General features: G+C 51.8%; 1 protein-coding gene across 1 annotated transcript in view; it reads right to left on the bottom strand.

Moving 5' to 3' along the window:
* LOC142024739 (uncharacterized) overlaps window positions 1-12,284 on the bottom strand; it is a 189,219-nt gene that overhangs the window by 161,288 nt on the left and 15,647 nt on the right. The window contains 2 exon segments of the mRNA XM_075016917.1: window positions 6,793-6,894; window positions 6,897-7,799. Coding sequence (XP_074873018.1) covers window positions 6,793-6,894; window positions 6,897-7,799 — 1,005 coding nt within the window.

Here is a 12,284-nt window from a genome sequence, read left to right as displayed (position 1 = left end):
AAAGTTGTTCAGGCTGTCACGTCTCCTCCACCTGATCTCTCTGGAACCCCCTGGGACAATCCTGACTTTATACTGTATACAGATGGTTCTTGCGTTTATAATCCTACTGGTACCTCAGTAGCAGGCTCTGCACTTTGTACTGTTTATGATGTTGTGGACTCTGCTCCTCTGCCTTCTGTCTCGTCTGCACAGGTGGCAGAGCTCGTAGCTCTCCCTCGCGCCTGTCGTATCGCAGCAGGGGTTTCTGCCGCTGTCTGTACTGACTCCTGGTGCGCTTTTGGTGGAGTTCGTGATTTGGGCAGGCGATGGAAACAGCGAGGTTTTCTCACCTCCTCTGGACACGCTATAAAGAAAGGCCCTTATGTCGCTGCTCTCCTAGATGCTGTACTTTTACCGTCTGCTCTGGCTGTTGTTAAGTGCACAGCTCATTCTGCTTCCTCTGATGAAGCTGCAATAGGGAATGATACGGCCCATCGGGCTGCCAGGGCAGCTGCCCTATGTCCTCCTCGGGCTGAAGCATTGTACCCCTCCCTTCCGATGCCATCTCCCGCGCCCTCCCTGTCGGAACCGGCCCTCCTGCAAGACCAAGCCCCTGAATCGGGAAAGCGGGAGTGGAGATTGGCAGGGTGCACCTTGCACCCAGACCACTTGTGGCGCAGCTTTGACGGCCGCATTCTTGCCCCAGTGGTCCTGTTACCTCACCTGGGTTCCGTGCTCCATGGGTTGTCGCACGTTAGCAAAGGGGGGATGGTCGCAACTCTAACAGAAAACTGGTTTGCTCCCAAATTCTCCCAAGTAGCCCAAGAGTCCGGTCTGGCTTTCCCTGTCGGCCAAGCCCACAACGTGGGCAAACCTGTACAGACAGTTCCAGCACCCAGACCCCCGCCTTTGGGGCCGTTCCTGAATTTGCAGATGGACTTCATTCAATTGCTTCAATGTAAATCCTTCGAATATGTGCTGGTTATTGTTTGTTTGTTCTCAGGGTGGGTAGAAGCTGATCCACGCAGGAAAGCTGATGCCATCACAGTGGCTAAAAATCTTCTAAATCACCTCATCCCATCCTGGCGAATACCCCTTGTGATCTCCCGTGATGGCGGTACTCACTTCACTGGGCAAGTCATTCAGAACATGGCAAAGTATCGCTCCATCCGACAGGCGCTGCCCTGTCTGCCACACCCGGAGAGCGCGGGAGCAGTGGAAAGACGAAATGGGATTGTAAAGAATCAACTCACCAAAATACGTGAGGACTCTGGTTTAACTTGGGTAGAAGCTTCTCCCAATTGCCCTAATGAATATGAGAGACACTCCTAACCGAAAAACTGGACTTAGTCCTAATGAGATTGTGTGTGGTCGGCCTATGAGACAGCTGAGCAGCCCAGAGATTGACCAGGCTGACATCACACTTGTCAAAGGAAGCACAGTTAAGTAGTGGCAGGAACTGATGAGGTGTGTGCAGTCCTGTCATTCACAAGTCAAGGACGCTTTCCTGGAGGCCCCGACTGAGCCATGCCGTAAACTGCAACCAGGAGATTGGGTCTGTGTAAAGGTCCACCAGCGAAAGACTGCCCTGGAACCCAGGTGGAAGGGCCCCACCAAGTCCTTTTGACCACCCATACTGCTGTGAAGTGCAAGGTACTGCCCACCTGGATCCACACCTCCCACTGCAATCCAGTTCCAGCTCCTGCAGAGGTTAGTCCTGAAGAGGAGCGTCACAGACCTGGTACCAGCCATCCAGGTCCAGAAGCAGACGAACCTGAGGGACCAAGACTACGGTATCAACTACGACCCAGGCAACCTGCCACACACAGGTGAAGAAAGCTACCAAGTCCTGAAGAACAGCCAAATGGGGCTGGCCAAACAAATCCTGCTGAACTGATGTTTAGTTTTGTTTTTAATACCTAGTAGCTGTAGCCGATATGGCTTAAATATGGTTCATTAAAAGCATAAACCAAGTTTCCCTAGAGTTTAACACTTCAGATTGTTGAACATGTGCTCATAGTCCTGTACATTCAGAAGGAGGGGTCCCAATGATTCCAGCCCTACTAAATAACAGTCAGATGAATGGCACATGGTTTGATGAATTGGGTCAGAATGGCACACGGTATGATAAAGAGTTTAATGGCCTAGGGCATGTCCACCTAGCCATAACCTCAGTTGGAGAATACTGCTGGACATGCAGTGGCACAGGAGCCCACAGAATCACAGGGCTGGAAGGGACCTCAGGAGGTCATCTAGTCCAGCCCCCTCTTTCAAGCAGGATCAACCCCCACTAAGTCATCCCAGCCAGGACCTTGGCCAGCCAGGACTTAAAAACCTCAAGTGATGGAGAATCCACCACCTCTCTAGGCAACACATTCCAATGCTTCACCACCCGCCTGGTGAAGTAGTTTTTCCTAATATCTAACCTACACCTCTTCCTCTTCACCTTCAGACCATTGCTCCTTGTTCTGCCATCCAACACCACTGAGAACAGTTTCTCACCCTCCTCTTTAGAGCTCCCCTTCAGGAAGCTGAAGGCTGCTTTTAAATCACTTCTAAGTCTTCCCTTCTGTAAACTGAACAAGCCCAAATCCCTCAGCCTCTCCTCATAGGTCTTCTGCTTCAGCCCCTCAATCCTTTTTGTTGCCCTTCGCTGAACCTGCTCCAGCAAATCCACATCCTTTTTATACTGGGGGACACAAAACTGGACACAATATTCCAGATGTGGCTTCACCAGTGCCAAATGAAGAGGCTTAGATTACTTAGAGATTTAGATTACTTCTCTAAATCTGAGAGTGGGGAAAAGCAAGTGTGAGAGAAGCACTGTCCAAAATGGGGTTTGGTATAAAATTAACACCTGGGAAAAAAATAAAGGCAGTGGATGATGAAACCCCAATGCGATGAAGCCTTAACAGCTCAGGTCAGCCATTATTTCATATGTGGCTGAAGAGCATATAAACTCTGTCTATAAACTGGAGTGGAACCTGCTACATTGGGGCAGCCTTCCCAGCCATTTGGGTAGCAGACCATCTTCCCGGTGGAAGGGTCTGAAACTACCAAGAGAGAACAAGTGAAACGTATTGGGGAGTCACGACCCCAGGTTTGGGTGTGGCCTTTGTGCTGAAGGAAATCTGGAGGAAGCTTTCGAGAAAGTAGCCAATGCTACAACCAAAGCCCTCCCAGCCATCGATAAGGAATTAGGAGAAGTTAGGCAAATGTTCCTCCAAAACCGAATGGCCCAAGATTACATCCTAGGGAGTAAGGGCGGGGTTTGTGCCGTGGTGGGAAAGGAATGCTGCGTGTATATTACAGACACCGGCAATAAAGTAGAGGAAGATGCCTCAGAAATTGAAAAGGCTGTGATGAGCCTGAAGCAGGAGGAAAGTTGGACCCTCTGGGGTTGGTTGGGAGGTTGGCTTGGACATGTGGGAACTTAATTTTGCAAGGAATAGCATTAGTATTAGCAATAATCCTTTGTGCTTATTTCTGTTTCTTGCTGATCAAATGCTGTATTTTCTGTGCTCTAAAAGGAGCCAAACAGGCTCTTACCAGCAGGGAAGTGGAGCTAATGATTTTAAGGCATGATGAGCAAAGGAAAGAACAAGAGGTGTATGTAAATACTTTAATTAACATGTATCTATGAAATGGTTTCTGAGATAGCCTTTTTAAGGCTAAAAGAGGGGAGTTGTGGAAACCATCTTGTATAGAAGCCATTTCACATCCCTTACTTCTGCATGCACAGAAGAGCCTGTACTTTCCTTGACCTGTTTGGGAATGGCGGGAGGCTCTATGGAATGCGTTAACGGACTGTTTAGAGTCAAGACTCCAGCTCCCCGGTACCTGTTTCTCTTTGCTGATAACGGTTTCTCTTTCAGAAGTGATTTAAATTGCCTCTGACACTGGGCTTTGTTTGTGTAAGGGTATAAAATACAAGCGTGAGCTGCATCAAGCAGCCTTGCTGGACTTGGTTTTACTAGTGTCCAGTTTGGCTCATCTGTTGCCTTATTGAATTCAATAAAGCTGAATGTGAGCCACCGAAACACAGAGAAGTCTTGTACTTCAACAGGCTCCTCAAGGAAGTCATTTTGAGGCACTTGGAGGAGGGGAGAGTGATCAGGAATCGTCAGCATGGATTCATGAAGGGCAAGTCATGCCTGACCAATCTGATTAGTTTCTACGATGAGAAAACTGGCTCTGTGGATAGGGGAAAATCAATGGATGTGATTTATCTTGACTTTAGCAAAGCTTTTGATATGGGCTTCCTCAATATTCTTCTCAGCAAGTTGAGGAGTGTGGATTGGATAAATGGATGGTAAGATGGATAGAAAGCTGGCTAGAAGGTCGGGTCCAGCAGGTAGTGATGAACGGCTTGACATCAGGATGGCGGTCGGTTTCAAGTGGAGTTCCCCAAGGTTCGGTTCTGGGTCTGTTCTATTCAACATATTTATCAATGACCTGGATGAGGGGTTGGACTGCACCCTCAGCAAATTTGTGGATGACACTAAGCTAGGGGGAGAGGTAGATAGGCTGGAGGGTAGGGACAGGGTCCACAGTGACTTAGATAAACTGGAAGACTGGGCCACAAGAAATCTGATGAGGTTCAATAAGGACAAGTGCAGAGTCCTGCACTTGGGCCGGAAGAATCCCAAGCATTGTTACAGGCTGGGGTCAGACTGGCTAAGTAGTAGCTCTGCAGAAAAGGACCGGGGAGTTGTCGTGGATGAGAAGCTGGACGTGAGTCAGCACTGTGCTGCTGTAGCCAAGAAGGCGAATGGCATCAAGAGGAGCGTTGCCAGTGGATCCAGAGAAGTGATTATTCCTCTTTATTTGGCTTTGGTGAGGCCACATCTGCAGTACTGTGTCCTGTTCTGGACCCCAAAATATAGGAAGGATGTGGACACACTGGAGAGAGTCCAGCAAAGGGTGACCAAAATAATTCGGGGGCTGGAGCATATGACCTGTGAAGAAAGGTTGAGGGAGTTGGGTCTGTTTAGTCCGCAGAAGAGAAGACGAAGTGGGGACTTGACAACAGCCTTCAACTTACTGAAGGGAGGCTGAAAAGAGGCTGGAGAGAGGCTGTTCCCCGTGGTCACCGATTGCAGAACACGGATCAATGGTCTTAAGTCGTGGTTGGGAAGGTCCAGGTTGAACATCAGGAAAAACTTTTTCACTTGGAGGGTGCTGAAGCATTGGAATCGTCTACGCAGGGAAGTAGTGGAGTCGCCACCCCTGGAGGTATTTGAGTCTCGGCTCAACAGAGCCCTGGCTGGGCTGATCTGATGGGTTTGGTCCTGCCTTGGGCAGGGGGCTGGACTTGTTGTCTTTTTAGGTCTCTTCCAGCTCTACTGTTCTTTGATTCTATGACCACACAGAAAACAGACAACCACCACACAAGAAAGGGGTTGGCTGGGGATGCACCCTCACCCCTACCCAGGCCTGTCCCAGCCATGAGCATCCCACCTCCACGTGCCCTTGGGGACAGCTGCAGCTGCCTCCCCGCTAAGTTCATACAGGGACATGGTTGGCTGTTCCCCTCCAACAGGGAGTGAGGAGAAAGTGCACATTTGCTGCATTCCTCTCTGGCTGGGCAGTGCAGCGGACCGATGACCCTGGCACTGCCCCAGGTGGGGGACATACACCGGTCCCCTGGGTGTTCCTGCTGGAGCTGCAGCAGCCAAGTAGAGATGGATTTCATTTGGGCCCAAAGCTGCTGCGGTGACAGTGGGCTAGGACCATGGTCTCTCTCCAGAGTCCCCATGCACTGACCCTCTCCTCTCCAGACACACCTGGAGCAACAACTCAAATGAAGCATTTTCAATTTATTTAATAAAAAAAAAAAGACACCAAAAATTAATCAAGTTGAGGTTCTGAACAAATACCAGTGTGTCTAGTTCTTTTATAAAGGAGCACGGGTTAATGTAGGAAGGAGTAGACTTTATTTTAGTTCCTTGAATGGCTCCATAACATCACACCCTTGAGGAATGAAAAGCAGTGGCCGTGTCTACACTAGCCCCAAACTAATGAAGCAGTGAAATGCATATTCAGTGCTTTATTAGCATTCGAGCGGCCGCGGCACTTTGAAATTGACGCGCTTCGCCGCCGCCCGGCTTGTCCCGACGGGGCTCCTTTTTCAAAGGACCCCACCTACTTCAAAGGGGACTCTGAAGTAGGAGGGGTCCTTTCAAAAAGGAGCCCCGTCGGGACAAGCCGCACGGCAGCGAGGCATGTCCATTTCAAAGTGCTGCGGCCGCTCGAATGCTAATGAAGCTCTGAATATGCATGTCAGTGCTTCATTAGTAAACTTCGAAATGGCCATTTGCGTGGCCATTTCGACGTGTGGGGCTAGTGTAGACGTAGCCAGTATGTTAGTTAATGTGGTTCTCACTGACTTTTTTTGCGCAGTGGCCCAGCTTCAAAAATAGTGACAAAGAGAGAGTTACCGGATTTCTCTCCTGTGTGAATTCTCTGGTGATCAATAATGTCCAAGCAGCCACTGAAAGTTACCCACGTGAGTGCAATCATTCGGTTTCTCTCTTCTGTGAGCTCTCTGATGATTAACAAGAGGCGAGTGTTTCCGAAACTTGTCCCACACACAGAACAGCTGAAAGGTTCCTCTCTGCTGTGGGTTCTCTGATCTGTAAGATTTTAGTGCTGACAAAAGGTTTTCCCACAGTTGGAGCCGGTGAAGGGTTTCTGTCCTTTGTGGGTTCTCCTATGTTTAACAAGGTTTGACCTCTGTGTGAACTTTTTCCCCACAGTCACAGCAGCTATAAGGTCTCTCTCCTGTGTGGATTCTGCAATGACTTTTAAGACTTGAGGAGCATGAGAAGCTTTTCCCACAGTCAGAGCAGTGGAAGAGTTTCTCTCCAATGTGGGTTCTCTGATGATAAATAAGATCTGAGCGCCGACAAAATTTTTCCCACAAACAGAGCAGTTGAACAGTTTCTCTCCTGTGTGAATTCTATGATGAGCAACAAGGGTTGACCTCTCACCAAAGCTTTCCCCACACTCAGAGCAGATGAAGGGTTTCTCTCCTGTGTGGCTTCTCCTATGATTAACAAGGTTTGACCTATGTCTGAACCTTTTGCCACAGTCAGGGCAGTTATAAGGTCTCTCTCCTGTATGGATTCTGCAATGACTTTTAAGGCTTGAGGACCATGAGAAGCTTTTTCCACAGTCAGAGCAGCGGAAGGGTTTGTCTCCGGCGTGGATTTTCTGATGCTTAACAAGATATGAGCGTTGACTGAAGCTTTTCCCGCAATCAGAGCAGAGAAAGGGTTTTCCCCGGGTGTGGATTCTCAGATGTTGATCAAGGCCAGAAATGTCACTAAAGCATCTCCCGCACTCAGAGCAGTTGAAGGGTTTCTCCTCTCTGTGGATACTCTGATGTCTGACCAGGTTTGCACTCCTGTTGAAGCTTTTCCCACAGGCAGTGCAGTGATAGGGTTTCTCTCGTCTGCGAATCATCTGATGAGTGAGAAGGTTTGAGTGTCGCCGAAAGCTTTTTCCACACTCAGAGCAGTGGAAGGGTTTCTCTCCAGTGTGGGTTCTCTGATGATCAATAAGAGCTGAACGCTGACGAAAGCTTTTCCCACACTCAGAGCAGTGGAAGGGTCTCTCTCCTGTGTGGATTCTCCTATGATTAACAAGATGTGACCTGTGTCTGAACCTCTTCCCACAATCAGAGCAGTTATAAGGTCTCTCTCCTGTGTGGGTGATGCAATGACTTTTAAGACTTGAGGCGCATGAGAAGCTTTTCCCACAGTCAGAGCAGTGGAAGGGTTTCTCTCCAGTGTGGGTTCTCTCATGATTAATAAGACCTGAGAGCAGCTGGAAGCTTCTCCCACAGTCAGGACAGATATTGGGCTTCTCTCCTGTGTGGATGGTACAATGACTGTTAAGACTAAACCTTTTCCCACAGGTTTTCTGTTGTTCGCTCTCTTTAGTGTTTCTCACACCTCTGCTTCCATGGCTGGAGTTATCCTGCCCCTCCCCTGCATGGTTTCCCTGCTGCCTTTCTGGGCTACGCTGACTCTCACAGGTCTCTCTGTGCTCAGGACTCTGAGAAACACGACCTTCAGAGCTTCCCAGGAACATCCCACAGGAGGCCACTTGCTCTGGTTCTTCCAGCTGAAGATTCTCCTCGTTGCTCTTGAGCAGCATCACCTCACCTGCTGGGACACAGAGAGAACCAAACAGTGTCAGTCCCTGTGCTGAGCTGAAAGGAAAACTCTGAAACAGAACAGAAAAGGGGGAACACAGCCAACAGCTGATGGAAAGATTGAAATAACATGAACTGAGCTGCTCCTCCTTCCTCACAACCCTTCCCCAGAGGAGGGACCCCAGCCCTGCCCCCACCCTCTGGCTAAGGCTGATGACAGGCTGAAGGCTCAGTCAGTCTGGATGAAAAGGCCCAAGTGACATCTAGGAGGACACGGAAATCGGTTTCTGAGTCTCTTTAGCTCACTGCTCACCTGTGTGGGGGTCGCTGATGATCTCCCCTTTCTCAGAGCCCTGGAGATCTGGGACCCCCAGCGCCTCCCCTCGCTCCACCCAGGAGATCACATCAGCTTTGGGAACTGGAAATCCTGCTTGGGGAGCAACTAACCAAGTGCTGATCTTGTTCAGGAAGGTCCAGGCCATTACTTCTTCCAGCCCCAGGATCTGAGCCGCCCACCCAGAGAGGCTCCTTCTCCACCAGGCACAGGCCGGGCTCTGGATGGTACAAGATCCCATGACACACTCACCTGGGGTACAGGTGCCTCACCCCTGCCTCGGGAATGGCCCAGCTCATTCCTGGGGGAGCCGAGTGCTCTGCTGCACTCTCTAGGGTACAACTCAGCCTCCCGCTTGACCTGTTCCATCCCCCCCATCCCAGCGCAGGACAGGACCACTCAGCTCAAACAAGACACTCGATTTGGTGTTGTTTTTGTGGATAAAACTAACACAGCTACGCCCAATGCCTGGCACCAGGCAGGCTCTGAACTTAGCCACATGGACTGGGAACCCCTCATACCCATGAAAAAGCCTGCACAGATACAGACACCATCTTCCTCGCCAAGTGCAAATGGATGGACGTCCCACCCAACGGGCTGAAGGTGGAAAAACTCACTGCAACCGACACACTGCAGGGACTGTGTCGAGAGATTGGTCACACACTCCTACAGACCTGAGGAACCACCTGTTCAGCATCCTGTGCAGCAAACAGGGAAACATCACAAGGAGCTCTCAAATCTGGAGCCTCTCCGAAAAAACAGCCTCCCACACAAACGCCCAGGTGGCTGGACTTTACTGAAAGGAGACAGGAGAGTCACAACGCCCACTGCTCTTCTCTACAGGACTGTAAACTCTCTCACCTCCTACTTGCCGCATGGGGCCACAGTAGTGGTACCCGTAACTCACCCGGCATCGTTGTCAATCTATCCAACCACACACACAGCCCAGCAGAGGAGTCTGTCCTATCTCAGGGACTCTCTTTGTGCCCCACCACCCTCACAAACATGACACAGTTCTGTGGGGATCTGGAACCTCACCCCAGTTTTGCCAGGAATACTTTCCAGGAGCACTTTCAACAAGACTCTGAACAGCCCTGCAGGCACCGTCACACCTAGAGTACAAGAAGAAGAATTCTGCATGGAATCCTTCCTGGCAATCAAAACGAGAGACTGGATCTATACCTAGAGCGCTTCCGCTTCTGTGCACAGGCAGAAATTGTGGCAAAGCGACATCGCTTGTCCCAGGACCTCAGCCGTGCGGAATGCAATGTCACCCACAGCCTCAGAAACAGCTCTGGCGCTGTCATCCAAGAGGCTGGCAAAGGAGCTGCTGTTGTCATCATGAATAGGTCAGACCATGAAAAGGAGACTCCCAGGCAGCTCTCCAATACCACCTTCTACAGGCTACTGTCCTCTGATCCCCCTGAGCAGCACACACAGAAACTGCACCGTCTGCTCAAGACACTCCTGACAAAAGCGCAGGAACAGATCTGCACAGACACACCCCCAGAGCCCCAAGACCCATAAATCTAGACATTCTGGAGGCACCATCAGCTCAGGCATTGGCACTCTCATTGCAGCCTTGTCCAGCTATAGGGACTCTCTACTCAGACCTTATGTTACCAGCACTCCGAGCTATCTTTGAAACACCACTGACTTCCTCAGGAAACTGCTAGGCACTGGTGATCTTCCTCAAAACACCATCCTGGTCACCATGGATGTGCAGGTCCCTTACACAAAAAAACCCACGTGAAGATGGACTTCAAGCTGTTAGGAACAGTATTCCTGATGATGCCACAGCACAAGCGGTGGTGGAGCTTTGTGACTTTATCCTCGCAAGTATTTCAGATTTGGGGACAATTTATACCTTCAAATCAGTGGCACTGCAGTGGGCACCCGCCTGGCCCCACACTGTGCCGACATGTTTATGGCTGACCTGGAAGAGCTTCCTCAGCTCTCGACCCCTGGTGCCCCTCCTCCACTTGAGCCACATTCATGACATCATCATCGTCTGGACCCGTAAGAAAGAGGCTCTTGAAGAGTTCACTGTGATTTCAACAGTTTCCAAACCATCATCAACCTCAGCCTGGAACGGTCCACACAAGAGATCCACTTCCTGGACACTCCTGTGCACATAAGTGATGGTCAGATAAACACAACCCTATACCAGAAACCCAAGGACTGCTATGCTACCTCCATGCCTCCAGCTTCCATCCAGGGCACAGCACACGATCCACTGTTTACAGCCAAGCCCTAAAGGTACAACCACATTTGCTCCAATCCCTCAGACAGAGACAAACACCTTCAAGACCTTTACCAGGCTCTCCTGAAACTACAATACCTGGTGTTAATTGTAAGTTAAAGTTACTGATAGAATTTTAGTAATAGTTAGCTCTTAAGTGTTGATACTTTTACAATCTAATTTGTGTTATCCAATAAAGATATTAGTTAATTTGTTTTTTAAACGTAACCCTTGTCCTAGTCTGTGTGTCTGCCAGCCACTTCTTTCCAGGAGGCCTTAGCAGGGCCTTAGCCTTAGCCGGGGCAGAGGGGAGCTGTGGTCTCTGTGGGGGGAGGGGGAGAGGGAGGAGGCAGTTCTGGGGGGCAGAGGGGAGCTGTGGTCTCTGTGGGGGGAGGGGGAGAGGGAGGAGGCAGTTCTGGGGGCAGAGGGGAGCTGTGGTCTCTGTGGGGGGAGGGGGAGAGGGAGGAGGCAGTTCTGGGGGGCAGAGGGGGAGATGGAAGAGGCAGTTCTGGGGGCAGAGGGGAGCTGTGGTCTCTGTGGGGGGAGGGGGAGAGGGAGGAGGCGGTTCTGGGCGACGGGGGCGAGAGGCACAATGCTGGGGGTGCAGTCAGGGGCGAGCAGAAGGGCCGGCAGCAGTGGCAGACTCTGGCTGTGGGGTTCAGGCCCCAGCACTAACAGCCCTGCAGGGATGGGGCTCCAGCTGCTCATTCCCGACCCCTCCCCACACGCTTTGCTGACCCCCACCCCAGGCGCCAGCGCCCAGCTGGAGCTGCAGCTCCCCCCACCCCCCCAGTGCCCGAGTGTCACATGGGCGCCGAGACACTCTGCCACGGGCCGCACACAAACCCTGGTGGGAAACCAGGAGCCTTGGCCCCAGCCGGACACTGGCGACCCGCCCCCAGCCCGGCGCGGTGCGGAGCTGAGCGGCCCCCGGGGCTCTGCCACGGCCACGGCAGCAGCGGCTGGGAGCCCCCGGCCCTTCTCCATCGCCAGGCCCAGGGCGGCTCCCCCTCTGCTCCCCTCGCTGCAGACAGACGGGGGGAGGCGGGTCCCTGCAGAGCCGGGGTCACTGCTGAGAGCCCCAGGAAAGCTGCCCTGGGCTCCGGTCAGTGGCGCTCACACGGCGGCGGAGACCCTGGTGGAAGCCCTGGGTGACTCCCAGCTCGGTAGGGACGGGGCTCAGCAGGTTCACCTCCACGCGGGGCAGGAACTGACGGGAGCTGGACTGAGCTCAGGCACCGGCAGAGGGAAATACGGGAGTCTGGGCCCAGCCTGGGACCTGGCTCACCCACTGACTTCCGTCCCTCCCTCCAGCAGGGAGGCCTCAGATTTACACCAGGGGCCTCAGAGCAGGGGCTGCCCCACACTGGTTACTGGGACCCTGAGCTCGCTCCCTGAATCGGCCCTGGAAACACTTTAACCTCTGAGTGTCGCAGACGCCAACCAGCGCAGACACCCCCCGGTGCTGTCACTGCACTGTGCAAAGCACCTGGGCAGGGCCGGGCACCTACCCGCAGCCTCTCGCTCTCCTCGGCCCAGGCGGATTTCAGGCCCACGAGCTCCTCTCT

This window comes from Carettochelys insculpta, chromosome 22, assembly GCF_033958435.1.
Source record: "Carettochelys insculpta isolate YL-2023 chromosome 22, ASM3395843v1, whole genome shotgun sequence".
NCBI lineage: Eukaryota > Metazoa > Chordata > Testudines > Carettochelyidae > Carettochelys > Carettochelys insculpta.
The sequence above is the reverse complement of the archived record's forward strand: the minus strand, read 5'-3'. Positions and strand labels throughout refer to the sequence as shown.